At 35.3% G+C, this 20,257-nt stretch overlaps 1 protein-coding gene and 1 pseudogene across 1 annotated transcript; one reads left to right on the forward strand and one right to left on the reverse strand.

Moving 5' to 3' along the window:
• Positions 1-930: 930 nt before the first annotated feature.
• Positions 931-16,857, reverse strand: LOC149238065 (phospho-2-dehydro-3-deoxyheptonate aldolase 1, chloroplastic-like; annotated as a pseudogene).
• Positions 16,858-17,144: 287 nt separating this feature from the next.
• Positions 17,145-19,096, forward strand: LOC149238066 (peroxidase 5-like). Its single transcript, XM_089369459.1, has 4 exons — positions 17,145-17,372; positions 17,982-18,173; positions 18,315-18,492; positions 18,663-19,096. The coding sequence occupies exons 1-4, from the start codon at positions 17,145-17,147 to the stop codon at positions 19,094-19,096; spliced, it is 1,032 nt and encodes a 343-aa protein (XP_089225585.1).
• Positions 19,097-20,257: the final 1,161 nt, after the last annotated feature.

Below are 20,257 nucleotides of genomic sequence, written 5' to 3' on the forward strand. Positions count from 1 at the left end.
ATCTAGTGTCATTAGCTTGGAAATAGCTTCTGAAGTTTTCTCTTTGGCTAGAACTTCCAAATATATTCCTAGAATAAAGGAGATGAGCATGGCACTAGTCTAAAAAAATCAAATCCCTTGAAACTGTTATTAGTTGTAGCCCTGAACATTGTGTATACTAAATAGGACTATGCAGGCCAACCCCATAAATGCAACCTCCCATCTCATGTACTTATATTTACACAATGCACTTATAATTACACTATTCTTAACGCCAAATCTTCATAATATAATTATGAAATGTTGACAATTCTCTTTGCCACTTCCGTTTAGGAGAATAAAACAACAACAACTCAAATGCTAAACTCAATAGTTGTTTCTTTGAAAAGGAGGCCTGTACAAGTGAGTATTCGTGAAGCGTCAGTGTAATGTTGTATGGATGTTAATTCAAAGAATTCATAAATTAGTTATCTTGTTAAAATATACAGAAGAAGAAGAACAATTTTCATGAGAAATTTTTAACATGTGTATTTTAATCAATAATCAATCTGATAAAACTCAAGTTGTAGAATTTTCATACACTTTGTGAGGGAATTTTCAACTTCATCAGGAAAATGATATTATGAGTAATAGAGAAACCTATTTTTTCCTTTTTAAAATGTAGATTAATCATCATCTCCACGTCTCCCCAAACCCTCTCAAATCACAACAACAACAAAATAAAATTCTTCAAATTAAACTGCCTTTGATATTTTATTTTCAAACTACAGTAAGAAATACACAAGCCAATTCCAATATTGACATACAACCATAACCATAATAATAGTCCAAGATACTCATCAGAGAAAAGACACTTTCTCTAAGTAAAACCCATGTCTCCTCCTTATTTCAATATATGACACCCTTTAGAAGGAGACAAGTCCTTTGAATTGAGAACCCAATCCTGAGAGGTTAGAACCCAATCTTCTCTACTATGATGAAATCCAATTCAAGAGCCTGGGAGGCATTCAAACATGGATCACAATGTGTGGGGTAGCGACCGCTGAGATCATCCAAGGTCACAGTCCTAGATCCACCAATGCACTCTATCACATTTTGCCCTGTCATCTCCAAATGCACACCACTGGGGTGGCTCCCTTCTTGGTCATGAACATCAAAGAAAGCACATACTTCCGCCTATAAACAAAATAATAAATGTTCATATGACTAGGTAGATAATAATAACTGCAAATATTTTCTAAAATATGATGATTTTATTCCCTTATAATGCATTCATTTGCCTTACATCACTCTCCCAAATATACAACATTGTATATATGTTTCTCCCTTGTATGCCCCTTTAGTATATCCTTATATTGGGATTTTTTTCTGCATTAATAGTCTCTTATACAAGATTGTGCAATCACAACAATGCCCCTTTGGTCGAAAATCCAATAGAACCAATTCCTTTGTAATGATGCAAGATGTTATAGCAATGGATTTATAAATGTAAATACTTATTTATAGGGGTCTAGATTACTTACTCTTATCACATCAAAGGGTCGAGTCTTAAGGCCACATGGAGCTTTGATAGTGTTACCATGCATGGGATCACTAACCCAAGTGACAATAAGGCCTGCACGACGCACCGCTCTAATGAGGTGAGGTAGCTTAACCCTAAGCTTTTCTTCCCCCATGCGAACCACCATAATGAGATTACCAAGTTTTCTCTTTGGATTCAAAACCTCTACCATCTTACCAACTCCCCTAGATCCATCTTGTCACTCACTTTCACATATTGAAAACAATTGATTAACAACATGTGTGGAATTATATATTAGTAACATGTATGGAATTATGTCCACAAAGTATTATGCATTGTGAGTCCTTGTGGTTGTTGTATATGTGATGTGCATAATAATTGCAAGTCTTACTAATATAATGGCATATCCCATAGTTGAGATTTAGTTCCACAATAACACTTCCTTTCTTTTGATAACTTAGTGGGTGACAATGTTCCAACGCCTCAAACAATAATAAGGTGAGGTGCATGAATGAAAATGAAACACATATACAGAAAAATGAAAAGGAGAGTGAATACCTTAACACCGATGGGATTAGCCACCCCACGAAGGAACTCCACGTGAGAACCATCTAACTAGCGTGTTCTCTCACTGATCCAAAGCATGTGAGCTGAGCAGTCATAGAACTTTCCAGAGGTCGAATCTTGTCTAGTGAGTGCTTCTTCATAGGGGAGTAGGAGGCACTCATGAGAAGTGTAGAATTTAGTTGTAGTCATAATCGGGTGATCTACAGTCAATCATGCAGCTGCCATGAATCCCAGAGCCTCATCCACACGGTGTGCAAGTTCTCTATATCTGCAAGTGTTATGATACCATTGTTAATAAATGTAGTATATGGTTAAGAGAGTTTGTTGTCTCAGCTAATAAACAAGTCCAATTTCCAACTCGACTAAGTATCTTTTGCTACAATACAATCAAAAGGAAGACTAATAATTTGCAGATTTGGGTGTCTTCTAATTGTTGCTCCAAATGTATTTTATGACAATTATTTGAACATGTTTAATTTACTTCATGAAAGTTGATTTACTTTAAACAAATCAAATATGTCATCCAGTGCAAAGGGTTCCTTGTTCAAAATTAATTTGTAGTTCTATTTCTTGCCATAATTTGCCAGCAAAATACACTGAAATTTCAAAAGCCTAGATCAAATGCTTGGCAGTAGCAGGAAATTTAAAAATTACCATCATTTGCAAACCTCCCAAACCACAGTGGGAACTTGGATACCTAACAAGCATGGAGTTATGTTTAAGTAGCTTCACAATATCAAAAATCAGAAATCATGTGAAAAATGCATTAATCCTAGAGTAATCATATTTTCATGTCAACTATGCATTTCTCATTACAAAATTTGGTATTGGGAAATTCTGGTAGAGTTGAATATTTCATGAGCTTAGTTTTCAGCCTATTTTGAGACAAACTACTTCTTAAAATTTGGAGGATGGGCAGGAAACTGTCAAACTCCAGTCTCAAAGATCCATTATTTCTCAGGTTAGGATTGGATCTTATACAAAAATGTTCAAGTTAATGATTTTAATTTTTTCTTGAGGGCTTCAGAGTGTTGGATATCAATTCAAAATTTTCAACCAGGAACACTTTGCTCTTCAGCCAATAATGGAATTTTTAGTTTTCATAAAATTTTGCATCTAAGCCTCCTAAAAGCAACAATATGATAATCATCACCAAACTGTATCCAAAATATCACATATCATATATGCTTTGAGGCTGGAAATTATAAGATGTACAATGAAAGTCGATACTAAATATTTCCAAGTTTCATATTTTAAAGATTTGATTCACAATTCACAAATGGTTAAGCTTGAAGTGTTTGATGTGCAAGGCCATGGTTTTCAACACTTGGATGGACACTTTGTTTATCATAGTGGAAAGCTTGTTGGAGCTTAGATATATTTCAACCCCAGGGATATATACAATAATGGGGAATATATCCTTGGGGTTGAAACAGATCTAAGCTCCAATAAGCCTTCCAATACGATAAACAAAGTGTCCATCCAAGTGCTAAAAACCATGGCCTTGAACATCAAACACCTTTCATATCTAAAGATTCTTAATAAAATTTAGCTTAAAATGTTGTAACATTTCTCCATTACCATATGAATCACTAATCGTAAGTCTCTATATGTTGTAATAAATGCAAGAGATCAGATAATATACCAACTAAAATGAAATTCTAAATTGAACCAAAGGGTTCAAATCATAGATAATAAGCTAGTAACAGTAAGTCCAAAGGCTTAATGAGTTAAACAAAAAGTAGTAAATACCTATCACCCTGTTCACTTTGCTCTGTGAAATCCAAATTCCATTGGTTAACCTCCTGTTGCAAAAGCACGAAGTAAATTCAGTGTGGTCGCTGACTGGCAGTAAGCTCTGATCATTCTCTCTGGATTAGGAACATGAGATTTCTCATCAAAGGCGTCCCCATTAATGTTATCTCCCCTGTAACTAGGAAGATTTACTCCATTAACCTCCTCAAATGGTTCAGATCGGGGTTTTGCAAACTGTCCAGCCATTCTGCCTACCTGATAACCATAGAAACATGAATGTATCAAAGAAAAGAAGGGGAAAGAATATATGCATTTAACAGAAAAGTAGAAAAGGCCCATTCTAAAATTTTTAAAGGAACTGAAGTCTTTGCAGTAGTTGATCTTAAATTCCAAAGATGTGGAAATTTGACGAATGAAATGGAGAAAATCATATACCAAGGATTGAATTTAAACAATATAATTATCAACAGAGAAATGCAAGGATAAAACTGTTTTCCAAAGAAAATTTAAAGAAGATGAGAAACATTAGAAGAATTCATAAACTTCATCTAGACGGGACTCAAATTGTTAACTATTAATTTGGCCCATGTTAACAGATACTTCATTATTCAAAACATCTTTGTTAACAATAGAAAAAAAGTCAAGATAATACAAAATAAGCCATAAGTAGATCCTGTCAGGCTTGTAAATTAGCTCTGTAGGAGTAAAACTCCAGCCAACCAGTGTATGAACTGAAACTCCAATATTCTCCGAACATTTCACGCAAAGTTTTCGGTTGGAAGAAAAAAATGAACATTAGCAAGACGAGGACCCACCGATATAATGTACACTGCAAGGAAAGTAGGTCATCCCTATAGATGCATGGAATGAACAAATATCCAAGGTATGCAATCTAATGTAATTGAGGATGAAAAGCACACAATACTAGATTGTTGTGGATTAAGAGACATCCAGAACAAAGGGACGGACATAAACTGGTTCTTTTAGAAATTTTTGCAACTTATGAGATCATGAAAACTGTAAAAAAAATCACAATAGACAAAAACCAAACCAAACACATCTTCTGCTATAAAACTCAATCACCTATATGGTCTAAAGAGAAACAAAACAAAAGAACACTAAGCATAGAGATATGTTTGATCTCTAAGGTTGGAACGCTGGAGATCAAAACAAATAAGAAACACAAATACACATACCAATATAAAACTATGCTACTAGCTTCAGAGAAACCATCCAGGAACACCAAGTTGGTATATCCTATTCCTATGATCATGCCATATAAAACACACATAGATGAAATCATACCAACCAAAAACTATGATACCAGAGTCAGAGGGATCATCTAAAAACACCAACTTGGCCTATCATATTCCTGTGTTCATACCCCACCTACACATATAGTGAAATCGAAATGTAAATGTGCATACCTTGACAACCGATATTTGACCACCAAACATGAGGACAACACCCATTTGCAGGAGGATCATGAAAGTGTCCCTGATGTTGTCAGCATTGAAATCCTTGAAGCTCTCTGCACAGTCTCCACCCTGAAGAAGGAAGGCCTTTACAAGGGTTGCTTTTGCAAGCCTGTTGCCTTCAAGGTCTTGATCACCAAATTAAGCTCTTCCTTATTGGGGTACTTTGACAAATGCAATGTCTTCTTTGGCTTATATCTCTCTATGCTCCACCCATCTAGTTTACTCACATATTAGTTGATATTCGCTAGTTCGGTATTCATTTCCCTCACCGCCATTGTATCATAAGCCAATCTCCTCTTTTGGTGCTTTATGGGCATTTCTCCTAATTTTACCAAGGAGGCTGAGGATGTCGACGAAATGGAGAAATTGTCCATTCCTATTCAATGTTGTAGAAACAAGAAGGTATGATGTGAGAAGGAGGGTGGAATTTCTACTCAAAGGATGTCGTGAATGTGAGCGGAGGATGGCATTTAATGCAATTCAATGTTGCAAAAACAAGCAGGTATGGTGTGAGAATGTGGGTGGAAGGAAATATTCTAGATGGAAAATTTTAGTTGGCTGGAGGGATGAACAAATGACAAATTTTAATTAGTTGGAGAGACAAAAACCAAGTTCTTCAATTGGCTAGGGTGAAAAATATTTTCCCACCCCAAGCCGGCAAAGAAAATGCCTATCAGCGTAAATATGGTTCATGATGAGAAACATGGGTATGAAGTATAGACCAAAGATTATGGAAAAAAAATATGGAGATAAAAAAGTAGGTTTAAAAAATGTTATTGTTTTAGATGACACTTTGATTATAGATGAACAAACTAAAATCTTTGAGGAAAATTTTCGGATGGAACTGATATCATTTCTAAAATTTTATCAAAAAATAATTTTAAAACCACCTTTAAACCTCATAGAACTCTAAGGAATATGTTTAGGTCACCCAAAGATAATTCTGACCCCATGTCATGTTCTGGTGTTTACCAAATTCCCCGCTCATGTGGGAAACCTTATATTGTTTACACTGGTCGTCCCTTCAAAGCTCGCTTGAAGGAACATATGGTTGATACTAACCATCTCCATTTATCTAAGTCGGCCATTGTTGAACATTCCTTCAATTCCAAACATCTTGTTTTCTTTGATCAATCCAAAATCCTAGCTCATGTTCCTTTTCACAACCTCGCATTATTAAGGAAGCTCTTGAAATAGAGAAGCACCTTGATAATTTCAATAAGGAAGATGGGTTCAAATTAAGCCAATCCTGGAAGCCTATTATCCATCATCTTTCTCGATCCTGATTTGTTTATCTGATTTGTTTATTCTCCCTGGATATTTATTTCATTTGTTTAATTTTATATAAATTATTTTATTATTTACTTAATGATTATTTATCATTTAAAATCCTTTTTGTCCCCTTCTATTTCTTTATTAAGTTTAATTATCGATTATTTTTAATTCCTTGTTTATTTATTTAAATCATTGATTTTAATTTCATTACCATTTTAATTTTAAATTACTTTTGACTTGGTCCTTATGAACTTCTTTGAATTTAATTATTTAAATAAAATTTTTATTTTAATTATTTTAATCAAAATCCATGTTAATTATTTATTGTTGCTAATTTATTTTTAATAGTTACTTATTTTCCTCTTTGACTTCTCCCTCCTCATTTTACTTTATTTTTATTAGTTTATTATTTTTAATTTGTTAATTATTAATTATTAATTATTAATTCGTTTATTTTAAATTGTTCTCCTTAGATTTCAAATTCATCTTATTTTTTACCTTCTTGACCTGACTCTTAACAACTATTTTCTTCCCTTTGAATTGACCCTTAACGACTATCTTAAAAATTAATTATTTTTTTTTCCCAATGGCTAAATAAGTGGATTATTTTCTATTTAAAGCTTCCAACACTCGCTTGTTTATCATTCAATATTCTCTAGTCTCTGATGATGGGTGGAGGGTCCACTTGAAACGTTGGACGGGATATTAATCCGATACACAATTCCATCCGAAAATTTTCCTTAAATATTAATAGTTGTGTAAATATTCATTCTATTATTAAACTAAAATCTTTGAGTAATCATCAATATCAATGTAATTTTTGAAGATAAAAAATCGTGATGGAGGTTATTTAAGGAGATGATCTATTAAAAAGGAATTATGGACATAGCTAATACTTTTATGTGTTTGAGGCTTCTTTTTCATTTACATCTTCATCCAAATGTTGTTAGTTTTTTTTTTTAATATACAAAAATGAGTACTTTTGTATTAAATCCACACCCAGTCGCAACAAATACCCAGGTGAATTGCATTATCATTATGCCCAAGGCCATTTGGGATAGTTTTTGGTATCTAAATTCCTGCACCCAAATTTCATAAAAAAAACACCATATTCTACAAGTGCTCTTATTTATGAGGAGGAGTATATATGACAAAATTGGGACAAAAAACATTTTACATTGTAAATCAAACATTATAGAGCTAGTCAATCTGAAGGGTCTACTGGTCAATTGAGATCGATGACCTGAGGAGGTTCGACTACGATGTTGTTCGGTTGAGTGCACTGCAATTTTAGGTTCAAGATGATATTGCAAAGTGCATCGAATTCATCTTCGAGGTTTGGAACGCACTGTTGAAGAGCCACTATTATTTCATAGGTAGTGTAGTCTGAGGCCCTTTGTTGATACAACATGATATGCAAATCATAGAGCTCATAGTTAATGGTTACATGCTCATTCTTACAATGTTCACACATGGAAGAGGAAAAATAATATGTGTCTAGAGAGCTATATTCCATGGTGAGGATGTGTTGATGACGACACCAAGAAGAAATTATTTTATCAACAATATTAGCAGAGAAATATGACCCCTGGTTACCGAGATAACTCCTGAAAATTAGAATCCCTTGGTCGAGAAAATGGAAAGCATGGGATGCACTTAAAGAACCAGAGCATAGAGAAGAAGGGAAAGTCACTCCCAATTGGACCATAGTCACAATAATAAGACTAGGGTATGAAAAAACAAGGAAACTACATGTAACCCAAATCACACATTGCCAAAGGGAATGGAAATTACCATGCTTACCTCTGACCCAAAAAGGCCAACATGCCAAACCACCTAGTTGTAGTGATGTTGGTTCACCCTTGACTCACACAACTGGGTTAATCATGGTACATAGCCCAAAGTTCATCTTAAAGCTTCCAAAATCACTTGCGACTAGACATCACCCTTATTACAGGATCTCTATACTGCAAATTCCATAGAGGACTATGGATTTGAAGCCTACTCAATTCTCAAGACATGAGTTTGGATGAGCTCCCAAGACCATATTTATTCTCATCTCTCTCTAATGGTCACGCTCAAGCCATCAAATTCACATCATTACTTTCAGTTCTCCCATATATTATTAGAATAAAAATCGGTCCAAGGACGCGCACTTCTCGCAAGCCATGAACGCGGGATTGATAATAGGTTTATTCTACACTAGTGGAATTGAATTATGCACACTTGCAGAGATACAACCATAAAAATCTCCGAGGACTAGGATGAGGGCAAGTCTAATCCACACAATATCCATTAAATGATGTGTGTTTGCATGGGAACATCAACCATACGATGCCACATTGAACTGACAAATGATATCATTAAAGAACCTTAGGTGGCCAACAAGGGGGTTTATATTATGGTTCAAGATAACATAAATGGCCATGGAATGAATGAGGGAGGGAGGGGAGAGGAGGGGGCACCTAAGCTGAAGAGGGGGAGAGGAATGATTAATAGTCATAGGGGAGAAACCCATAGTCAATTTATGGGAAAGGGATATACTCACTAGTACAATTAATTTCAGCATGTCCTTCACATAGAATACAACCCTTGTCATCTTTTGAATCCTCTTCAAAGTTAAGATTCTAGAGGATATGAAAAAAGAAGCATTATAAAAGGAAAGAAGAAGACCTTTGATTCGATGAAATGAGAGACTTAAAGTGTTATATTTTGGAAGAGTGTCCCTTCTCAAAAATCGAATAATAAAAAAGAGTCACCCAAAATGTTGATTTCTTAGATTCCATGTCTTTGTGCTAGCAATATCCCCAAGTAGAGCCCATACATTTCTGCTTGATTATTGGATTTTTTACCAAGTCCCCATGAGAATCTATCCACAATGTTTCCTTTGAGATTTAGTAATATCCCTCTGCATCTTTCCACCCCTGGGTTTCGCTTTAATGCACCATCAAATTAGAGGATCCATTTTTGGGCTTGAAGACACCACTCAACAAAGTCTTGAGGAGAGAGAAGAAGCATCCAGGTGAAACTAGGCTTTCGTTGATCAAAATTAAAAGAGCAGGGAGAATGAGGGAGAGGGATCCAAAGAGATAACCAATGCTGCTTTGTAGCATCCAGAGAAGGTTCTAGGAAATAAGGATTGAATTCAAAGCAGAAGGAGAGGGATTTTAATGACGTGGATCGAGCAGGGGAAGGGACGTTTTTGAAAATGACATGATCTATGGAAATCCATATTTTCCTGCAGAGGTATTTGGGGAGAGCGTTCCACATCAATTTGAAGGATGATTTGGTCTTAAGGAAGTCCATGTAGGATTTACTTTGTGTCAAGAAACAAATTGGATATGAGGAGGCCATTAGATTCTAGAAAATAGAGGTCCAAGGGGAAAGGCCCAAACAATCTTTGTGTATGTGTAAGAAAGAAGGAAGTGATGGATTGACTCATCTGATTTTTCGTAGAGGGGGCATCTTGAGGGACTGATAATTCCACGCTTTCAGAGATTTTTAACTGTTAACTCTTTTTTATGCATCAGAAGCCAACAAAAAGTGTTTATCTTGGGTATTTCATTAGATCTCCAAAGTTTGTTCCATATAGAAGACTTCTCTGAAATCTGGGACTAGAAAAGGTGTAGAATAAAACTCTTTGATTGAATAAGAGGAATATTTCCACCTCCACTTATCAATTTCATATTGGCAAAGCGGGGCACATTTGACTTATTTTCTTTTCATAATTTCTCCAGTTGGTTTATGAATGCCAGGTTCATCCTCTAGCTTCTAGTTCTTCCAAAGGCATGTTACATCCCAATTCCATAATTGGGCAAATGTTTTTATCCATACCTGCCTTAGGTATTTCTAAAGGATCTAAATGACCTCTTCTTGACCTAGCGAAGCATGACCTCAGATCGAACCTTTCCAAATATTAATTTTGTTCTCGTTTCTTGGAACCCAACATAAATGATTAATAATTAGGGAGGAAGATGAAGCAATTAGTTTCCAGATCATAGATACTTGAATAGTCACCCCATCCAAAGAGAAAACATTGTTTGCTTACATATGCTTGACTTTTTGGACGTCTAGTTGGGTCTTAAGCTTCCAATATAGCTTTGTGCCCATCGCCATATTAACCAAAGAGGGATCTCAAATACCTAGTCCATCGTGAAGCTTCAAAGCTCTGATAGTGTGAAAATTGACTAAATGGAAATTTTTAGTGTATGAATTACCTCCTTCCCACAAAAACTTCCTAAGATAGACTCCTATTTGATTTAGCGCATACTTCAGGGCTAACAGGGAAGAAAAATGATATGTGGGGATGGATGAAATGATTGTGTTTACCAATATTGTTCTCCCTACAACATTAAGACAACGAGTGCCTCATTTGGCTTTGATCTTGTCCAAAATATTTTGCCAAGATTTGGGAGACGTTTTCCTAATATATATTGGAACTCCCAAGTATTTAAACTCCTTCCAATCTCTGACCACCTTTTATCCCATAACGCCTCCAATTTTCTTTTGTTTGTGCGTTGAAGTATTCCATGTGAATATATGACTTATAGAAGTATTTTTCAATCCCCCAAAATCAGAGAGGAATCTATCTAGAATGATTTGAATATTTTTGCTATTAATAATGAGGCTCCACCTAATAAAATAGTATCATCTGCAAATTGTCCATGGTTGATGATCTTTATCCAAGTTGTAAATCTGATACCCAAGAGGTTGGAAGAAGACCTTTCAAATTCCAGACGTCGAATTAAAAGGTGTGCCACGATGATGTATAAAAAAAGGGATAGTGGGGATCCATGTCTCATGCCCTATGAAGCTTTGAAAAATAATTCCACTCGTCCATTCACTAAGGGAGCTATCCAAGGAGAACCGATGCAAAGGGCCACCCACTCTATTATAATTTTTGTGTAAAAGCCCATCTTTTTCATGACTTTGAAAAGAAATTAATAGCGGACTCGATCAAATGCATTAACCATGTTCAACTTTATGATCATTGCCTGATTTCCTCGTCTCTAGCTAGAGTCCACAACCCCTTGGATTATGACTATATTGTCAAAGATCTACCTGCCCAGGACAAAACCACCTCGATTCACTGAAATGAGATGGGGAGGCAATTTTTTGATATGGGAAACCAGAATATTCGAAACAAATTTATAAGAGACATTGCAAAGGGAAATCAGATGAAAATAGGAAAAGGAGGAAGGATTTGATTCTTTTGGGATTAATTCCAAAAAGGAGGGGTTGATGCCTCCACCAATACAAAGGCGTTTCATAGAGTATCCAATCATTCTACATAAATCCTTACCGATTACCTCCTAGTATTTTTTTATAAAAGTTGGCAGTAAATCCATCTAGCCCAAAGCCTTATCCGGATGGAGGGAGAGCACGACACTCTTGATTTTTTTCAACTGAGGGTGTGACTATAAGATGGGAGTTCATATCTTCCATGATTAGAATGGGAACATTTTCTATCATGTAATCTTCATCAATAGGATCTCCTAGGCAACTATCTTGATACATGTGACAGTAATGAGTTGTGGTAGCATATTTGATGGCTTGGAATTCTATGATCTTATGCCCTTGAAATTGAATTTCTAATATATTGTTCTTGCTTTCTTTGAATTTTTCTTGTTTGTGAAAAAAATTGGTGTTATGATCACCCTCTTGGGGCCAAACATTGTGTGACTTTAGGAACCAACATTCTTCCTCTTTCTTATTGAGTGAATGGTAGGTCTTAAAGGTTTCAGCTTCTTGCTACAAGACATCTCGGGTGACCATTTCAATTTCCAACTTCTCTTGAATAAAGGCCATTTGTTGTTGAACTTCCACTACTGAATGCTGGTGTTTGGTCTTCCCATCCTTCAACCATTTTTTAATACTGTGTTTAATATGTTTGATCTTAGTTTTGCACACCACAATTGGGCTTAAATCCATCCATTCAGACCAGAATTACTCAATCAAGTTACTGAAACCAAGTGAGAGATTATAAATAGGGGAGAAGAAGAAAGGAATGGGGCCATAGTTTGGGGGGGGGGAGATTTAGGTGGATGGGCTAGTGATCAGAACCTATCCATGTAATAATAGAGGATTTTATGGTAAGATTTAGGGAGAAGAGATTGTGAGAGGTTGAGAAGCGATGCAAATGGGGATCAATATGACCATGACCATAACACTTATTACTATAGGTATAACGAAAGTGAGGAGGCTTAACATCAAAAAGGTTGAGAGACTGGATGAGGTCTTCCATTTCCTCCCGAAAGGGGTCCCTGACCAAGGATCCCCCTCTCTTTTCCTTATGAATCATAGTGGTATTAAAGTCCACCCCAAAAGTACATTTCTATCCAAACCCTATGTCTTTTAAATCGATTAAAGATTTCCAGCACTCCTGCTTTTCTCTAAAGTGAACCAACATGTTTAAGTTTATTATAGTACATATCTAGTGAATAACTAGTATTATGAAGGAGGTCATTATCCAGTGAGTAGATTTGATGGAGTGTAGGAGATGTGGTTGATTTGGGTCCCATGGCGCACATAGACCTCAAGAGGCGCCCCGAGAGCCAACAACTGCCTTATTTCTTCTACCTCATAATTTATTTTTCTTAGAGGAGAGCTCACTCTTGCTCATTTTAGTCTCCTAGAAGAGGGATACTATGGGATTTTCTTTAAGAATCAGAGATTTTGCTTCATCCATTCTTTTTTCAAATCCAAGGCCCTTGCTATTCCAAGAGGCTATATTCATTATTTACTTTTGGAGGTAGATATCCCCTTAATGTGGCTTGTCGATTCTCCTTTTCTCCCCCTTTTGTTTCCAAGATCTATTACTTGTTGGGGGATGATATGCCAATAGCCAAGTTCTTTATCTTTCTCGATTTGATTTTTCTTGATCTCTTTATTAGATTTGTGTCCCGGTCTACGGGTTCTTCCTTCTAATTCTTTTTCCTTCTCTTTTTCTGAATTTTCATCTGTTGAGTTAGCGTTGATTGTTGGTTCAATAATTTCCTTTGACGAGATAAAATCATCGTCTTCCTCAATATATTTCTCCTAAGAGTTTCTACTTGATCTTCTTATAGAGTGAGGGATTTGAGGAGGGATCAACCCTTGGGTTTGAGAAGATGTGAGATCCTGCTATGGAAAATTTTCTTTGGTGACTAATTGTGAAGGTTCACCTTCTTTTGGAGTACTTGAAAGAGTTGCATATTGGTTACCCATGCTGCGAGAACTTCCCTCACAACTAGATCCACCTGAGGAGGGGTCGGAAGTTCATGTAACTTGGGCGTCCTTAGGAGGATCTTTATCTGGGGTTAGACTTGATTGGTGTTGTGGTTGAATCATGCCTTTCCTCCTTTTGGCTTGCCACCATTTCTCATTCTGCTCCCCTTGTTTCTCCTAGGTTACTTGTGTTTTTGGAAATCCCCTAGCGAAGTGCCCATATTCGTGGTAGAATTTGCATTTGAAGGGAAACTGGTTTTAATCCACCTCCTACACATGAGTCCAATTATTCATGCATAGATTGACTGTCACAAGTAGTCCTTTGTTTAGATCGACCTCCACACAAATACACACATAGGAAAAGAGACCATATTTTGGTTATGCAAAATCGATGTATTTTCCTAACAAGTTGTCAATCAATCTAAAGGTTGTGTCATTCCAACAATGGAGAGGAAGATAGGGAAGTTTAGCCTAGACCAGGACTGTAGTGCAATATCACATTCTAGGTTAAAATCAAGGTTCCAACGGTCAATATAGAGATCTTGAGCTCCCATGAAATATAGACCGCTTCTAAAGATTAGATCCCAATCAACTTTATTCTCAAAGTAGAAAGTAAAGGAACCCTTACCACAAAAGGAAGAAACAACCTCTCCCGTGATGTGGGGCTTCCAATTCTTCCCAATATAGGTATGAACAGAGTGGGAAGAGGGCCAACGCCCCATGAACTGACCAATTAAGCCTCGATATGCAAGCTGGAGCGCATGGATCCGAGCTTGAGGGCCCTTGATCTCTATTTTGGGGATATCATCAAGCATTTTCATGAAACGGGAGGGGCCAGACTTTTGGAACTCGGGGTAATTAGTGACTAAAGAGTTGATCATAATAATCTTCCTTGCGAGGGAGGAGTCTTAGGTTGGCCTAACCATGGCAGGTTTCCCAACCAATGAATCTCGAACTTAGCTCCCGACGAATCAATAGAGAAGATCAAAAAGGAAAGAGAAGAAAAATGGCCAAGTGAAACTTCTGATAGCAAGCTCTGACAGGGAACTCAGGCTCGTAGGCCCAAGCTGCAGACTAGGATCAGACACTCCATCTCTCCTCTATTTTAGATAAAATCTTAATACTTATATCGCCACTAATACCAACACACACATCAAAATGTTGTTAGTTATAAGTTAAAATTTAGGGGCTAGATTTTGGTTGTGGGTTATTATTCCATATTTTTCCAAAAAGAGATTAACCAATTTTCATTTGAATAAGATGTTCCCAAATTTTATAAGATAAAAGTATTTTATTTTAAATTATCAAACTTTTCTAAAAACTATTTAAAATCTTAAGAAATTTGAATATTTATAAAAAATATAGATAAATATTTTATGATTAACATTTTAAGGATGAGTAAGTTTCATAAAGATTTTGGCACTTTAATATAAGAATAGATCTTTAAAATTTTCCCTAATTGAGCACACAAATGTAGTTGTTCAATAGTATAAGGTAAGCATGAAAGATTGTTGGTTTGCAAGATTGACACAAGGACATATCACTTAGCTTAAAATAAGGATTCATCAAATTTCCAATAACAAAGTCTTGAGCAAAAAAATATGGGGTTTGAACCCTAACCGTTCCTTTAGACCCTTCATCATGCATAGTCCATGTAGAAATCATTCTTTGACTTTTAAGAGCAATACGGGAAGAATCACATGATAAACATGGTACACATAAATATTCTACCTCAAGACATTGTTTATGGTTGAAATGAGAGATTCAGATGAGGGGAGCTTCGGCCCTATTAGTGCATTCAATTATTCTCATAATGGAGTTAATTTTGTTCTTCTTCCATATTAATTGACTGTCATTCCAAGGAATTTGTCATGATCTAGGCATGGATTCAGAAGCCTCACAAATCAATGCTCAAGTGTCAGGCTAGAGGTAGATGAGGGTATATATGGCTCAACGTTGTTCATATTCGCACTCGCTATGTGCTACTACACAGTTGTGAGCAGAGGCAGTTATTAATATTTAGACCTCGAAGTGTTGAACAACATATTCCTGTAATGGCAGAAATAGGGGAATCATCCCATGAAGACGAGCATGCACAAATGAATTGGCTCTTGGAAAGATTATTAGAATTAGTTGAAGGTTGTTGAACACCCTAAAGCAAAGGATTTTTGTGAAGCAGATGGAGAGGAAGACTTATCAGTTGCTAATAGACACTACATATGAATTGTTGCAAAGCAAGATGGAAAAGTTTCAAACTGAGATATGAATTGAATTGACAACCATGGACATTGAATTGAATTGACAACCATGGACATTACGGTGGCAAATATCGAGGAAAACTTCAACAGTGGAGTAAGGATCAGCTTGGAGGAGATTGTGACCAACAAGGAACCAACGAAGAAAAAGGTCATAAATGTTCAAGGGGAAGGAATAACAAGACAAGGATGACAAGCCAAGTTGGATGGAGAAGATGACGAAATAGGATTACCCTGTGCCAAATAAACTATTATACTTTGAAATCCTCTGATATTATGTAGCTACATACTATTTTTAGGAGTTTTTTTGTAAATGCAATATAATTTGGAACATAAAGAATTGTGTAAGGATTCTCATCTAGAAACCAGATATTCATTTTAATATCAAACTCCTATCAGTTTCTTTGAAAAAAAGTTTAAAAATTCATAAATATTTTTTATAAGTTTACGAGTTAATTTTTTATACATTTACAATAATTTAAAAGTTATTTTTTATTGTAAACTTAATCATATCTATTAATATATATTTGTTATCAAAAAATTTAAAGGTAGATATTTATGAATCTATTATGGAAATAAGTTAAATTTACAAATTTTTCAATATAATATATTAAAAACTAATTATCACTATTTATTTATTTATTTTGAAAATTTAAATATTTATTAAAATAAAATAAAAATTTGAAAATTATATATATATATATCTTTTACAACAATTTTTAAATAATATAAATAACAAATATCAAAAAAATTATTAATTAAATTGAATTTCAATCATTAATCTCAAACTAATAAACTTACATGTACAATTCCCATGCATGACGTTAAAATAATATGTGAACTCAACCAATACTTCTTGGAAACTAAATCTAAAGTCACCCAAATGGATCTATGGGTTTATGTAACTCTAATAATACTTCGGTAGTCCGCCACATTTTGGAAACTGAATCTCCATGTTGTCCCTAAATGGATCGAATGTGTTTATATAAACGAAGAAAACCTAGATTGCCATTGTCACTATCCAATACAAGGATTTACTGACTCAGAATCTTTGGACATTCCGCTTGAGAATCTTGGGAGTTAGTCATCTTCTTCGTGGGTGGTGAGATGGACAAGACTGAGTACTGTTTATGCACTCTCTTTCTATTATTACTTTATGTTTTAGTTGCTGCTCCAGCAGGGCATGGAGATGGCAATCTTGAAGTGGGTTTCTACTCAACTCGTTGTCCAACAGCGGAATCCATTGTGTTTGACACAGTGAAAGATGAATTCACAAATAATCCTGGGGTCGCTGCTGGACTTATACGCTTGCATTTCCACGATTGTTTCGTGAGGGTACGTATTTCATATTTGATATATATACACACAATTTACGTACTATATTGTTTTCTTCAAATAGTTCAGTGTATATATATTTGATATATATACACACAATTTACATACTAATTTGTTCTTCTTCTTTTTAGATAGTCCATTGTATCAATTTGTTACCAACTAAGTCTATGAACAACATTGTACCGACTAAGTCTGAACACAATATCTACTTGTTAGTGCGAAGATCTAATATAGATAATGGCATTACATAGTTAAACATATGAGATTTGTTAATGGGAAGAATGAAGATAAATAATCATATTATATAGTTAAATATATTATAATATGAGATTCATATTTTAGTGCGGAGAAAGACATCAAATTGTTTCTAAACATCTCTAAACATGTAACATGAAATTCTCATACCTTAGTGGGAAAAAGACCACCACACAATCTAGACAAATAATTAACAATATATACGTAGCTACTGAGTCGACCAAATGTAAACATTGTTGGCCTAGACAAATTCCATAATCTAAAGGCATTATCTATTATTGGGTCGCACAGTATTGTTTTAACAATCTACATTTATGGCTAACCTAATGTTTTAAGCATCCTTTCACTTCGCAGGGGTGCGATGGGTCTGTTCTCATTGACTCAAAAGAGAACAACGTAGCCGAGAAAGACTCGCCTGTTAACAATCCGGGCCTCCGCGGATTCGAGGTGATTGACAGAGCAAAATCGAAAATAGAAGCCATCTGTCCCAAAACAGTTTCTTGTGCGGATATCCTAGCATTTGCGGCCAGAGATAGTTCAATCCTGGTAACTATTTTTTTAATTTTTGTACAAGTTTAGTTTGAGGATTAATTTAATTGGTTGAGTTTTTCTAGATAAAATATCTTTACTAAAATACAATCACAGATTTAATTCTTATAAATACTTAATGAATTGTGTAAAATACAGGCGTCTCCGGCTGGATCTCCTCTGGGTTGGAAAGTTCCTGCTGGGCGAAGAGATGGAAGAATTTCACGTGCTGCAGAAACTCTGACGAATTTACCTCCCCCGTTTTTCAATGTGGAACAGCTGACACAGAGTTTCGCAGCCAAAGGTCTATCCCAAGAAGATATGGTCATACTTTCTGGTAAATAAATGCAATGTTATGTAATGGACCTTCAAACCAAGATAAATTTTCGGACAAAACTATGTGGAGGATGTTTAATTCTATCCAAAGCTCTACCCATTGCCTGAGAATTGAATATATAATGTATGTTTTTATGAATCATATAATTGTTTCTTGATATGATATTTCAGGAGCACACACCATTGGGCAGTCGCAGTGCTCTTCTTTCATGATCAGGCTCTACAATTTCAACAAAACTCACCCGACGGACCCATCTCTTGATCCTGTGTATGCTCAGGTACTGAAGGCCCAGTGCCCCATAGGCAGTGAACGCAACAGCAAGAGTACCGTGGCCATGGAGGATGTAACACCCAACACCCTCGACAATGTGTACTACGACGGCGTTATAAAGAATAAGGGCCTGTTAACCTCTGATGCAACGCTTCTTGCAAATGAAAACACCAGGAATTTGGTGTTTGCAAACTCTGGTAGCTCTAATCTGTTTGGGTGGCAACAAAAGTTTGGGGGTGCCATGGTCAAAATGGGAATGATTGACATATTGACCGGTAAAAATGGAGAAATCCGTCATAACTGCAGGGTTATCAACAATCGTCGTCGAGAATGATTTTTTTGTGACTGCCGTCAGCTTTTGAATTCTGTTTAGAGAAATGTATTCTGTTTAGAGAAATATATTCTTTACTATTTTAACATGGGCCTTACGCCCATTCACTCTCCAGCACCATCTATCTAAATGCGAAAGTTATGTAGGAGATATCTTCAGTCATAAGTTGATACTATTCTTCTCACTAGTGACAGTATATAACCATCAAGTTTATTATGCGGCTCTGCAAGTTATGCATGGAATATTTAGAGTTATAAAGTTACATCTTCTTCTTAGTCGTGAAAGTAGTGTTGTTATCGCAATATGGTTTTGATTTTCCACAATTTACTTCATGGCTGCGTGTTAATGGCTTTTGTTAAGAAGTTTCAGAAGTGTGTTCATATTTCAATTTGACAGTTAAAACATAATATTTTAAATCTATTATAGTATATATTTCACCTGATGATTGTATATATTTCATGAAGAATAATTAAATTATTATCATAAAGGTATAATTTCTCACATGTTTACAATAGATGGTTGTACATATTTCATATGGAATAATCAAATTATTGTTATAAAGGTATAATTTCACACATGAGTTTACAATGAATGGTTTTTATTTATTTATTTTTCTGTTTTCTTGGCTACAGAATATTCTACTTTTTAAGATTGAGATGATATATTTTTTTATTATTAATTATGTTTTGAAGTTTAGGTTACCAATTGATTTATATTAGTAGAAAACAACTACTTTGATGTTATTTAAAGTGAATCTTATCTTCATAAAATCATACGGAAAAGAAATAACTTAAATAACTTATAAGATTTGTTACCACCTTAATCTAAAATTCAAATGTTATAAAGTTTTGTAATAATGTTATAAGGAATCTTCTCCAATGTCACCATAAGCATGTTCCCTCTCCGTAACGAACAACATTGACTTCTTAAATTGTCACCATAATTATGTTCCCTCTCGATAACCAAACACATTGATTTCTTAAATGCAAAAAATTAAAGGAGGCTCCTTCCGAAGTTGTGTCTCTTTAACAATTACAAATTAGTAGTGAAATCATGTTCCCTCTATATAACTAACCACATTGATTTCTTAAATGCAAAAAATTAAAAGAGGCTCCTTCCGAAGTTGTGTCTCTTTAACAATTACAAGTTAGTAGTGAAATCTTG

The sequence above is a fragment of the Pinus tabuliformis genome, chromosome 8 (genome assembly GCF_031772625.1).
Source record: "Pinus tabuliformis cultivar Carrire ecotype Pingquan chromosome 8, CPIR1, whole genome shotgun sequence".
NCBI lineage: Eukaryota > Viridiplantae > Streptophyta > Pinopsida > Pinales > Pinaceae > Pinus > Pinus tabuliformis.

Excerpts from the sequence above, each read along its gene's own strand:
- LOC149238066 (XM_089369459.1), top strand. The coding sequence starts at position 17,145 with ATGGACAAGACTGAGTACTGTTTATGCACTCTCTTTCTATTATTACTT. Across the intron at positions 18,174-18,314 it reads CCAGAGATAGTTCAATCCTG|GCGTCTCCGGCTGGATCTCC; the intron begins GTAACTATTTTT and ends TGTAAAATACAG. Across the intron at positions 18,493-18,662 it reads AGATATGGTCATACTTTCTG|GAGCACACACCATTGGGCAG; the intron begins GTAAATAAATGC and ends ATGATATTTCAG.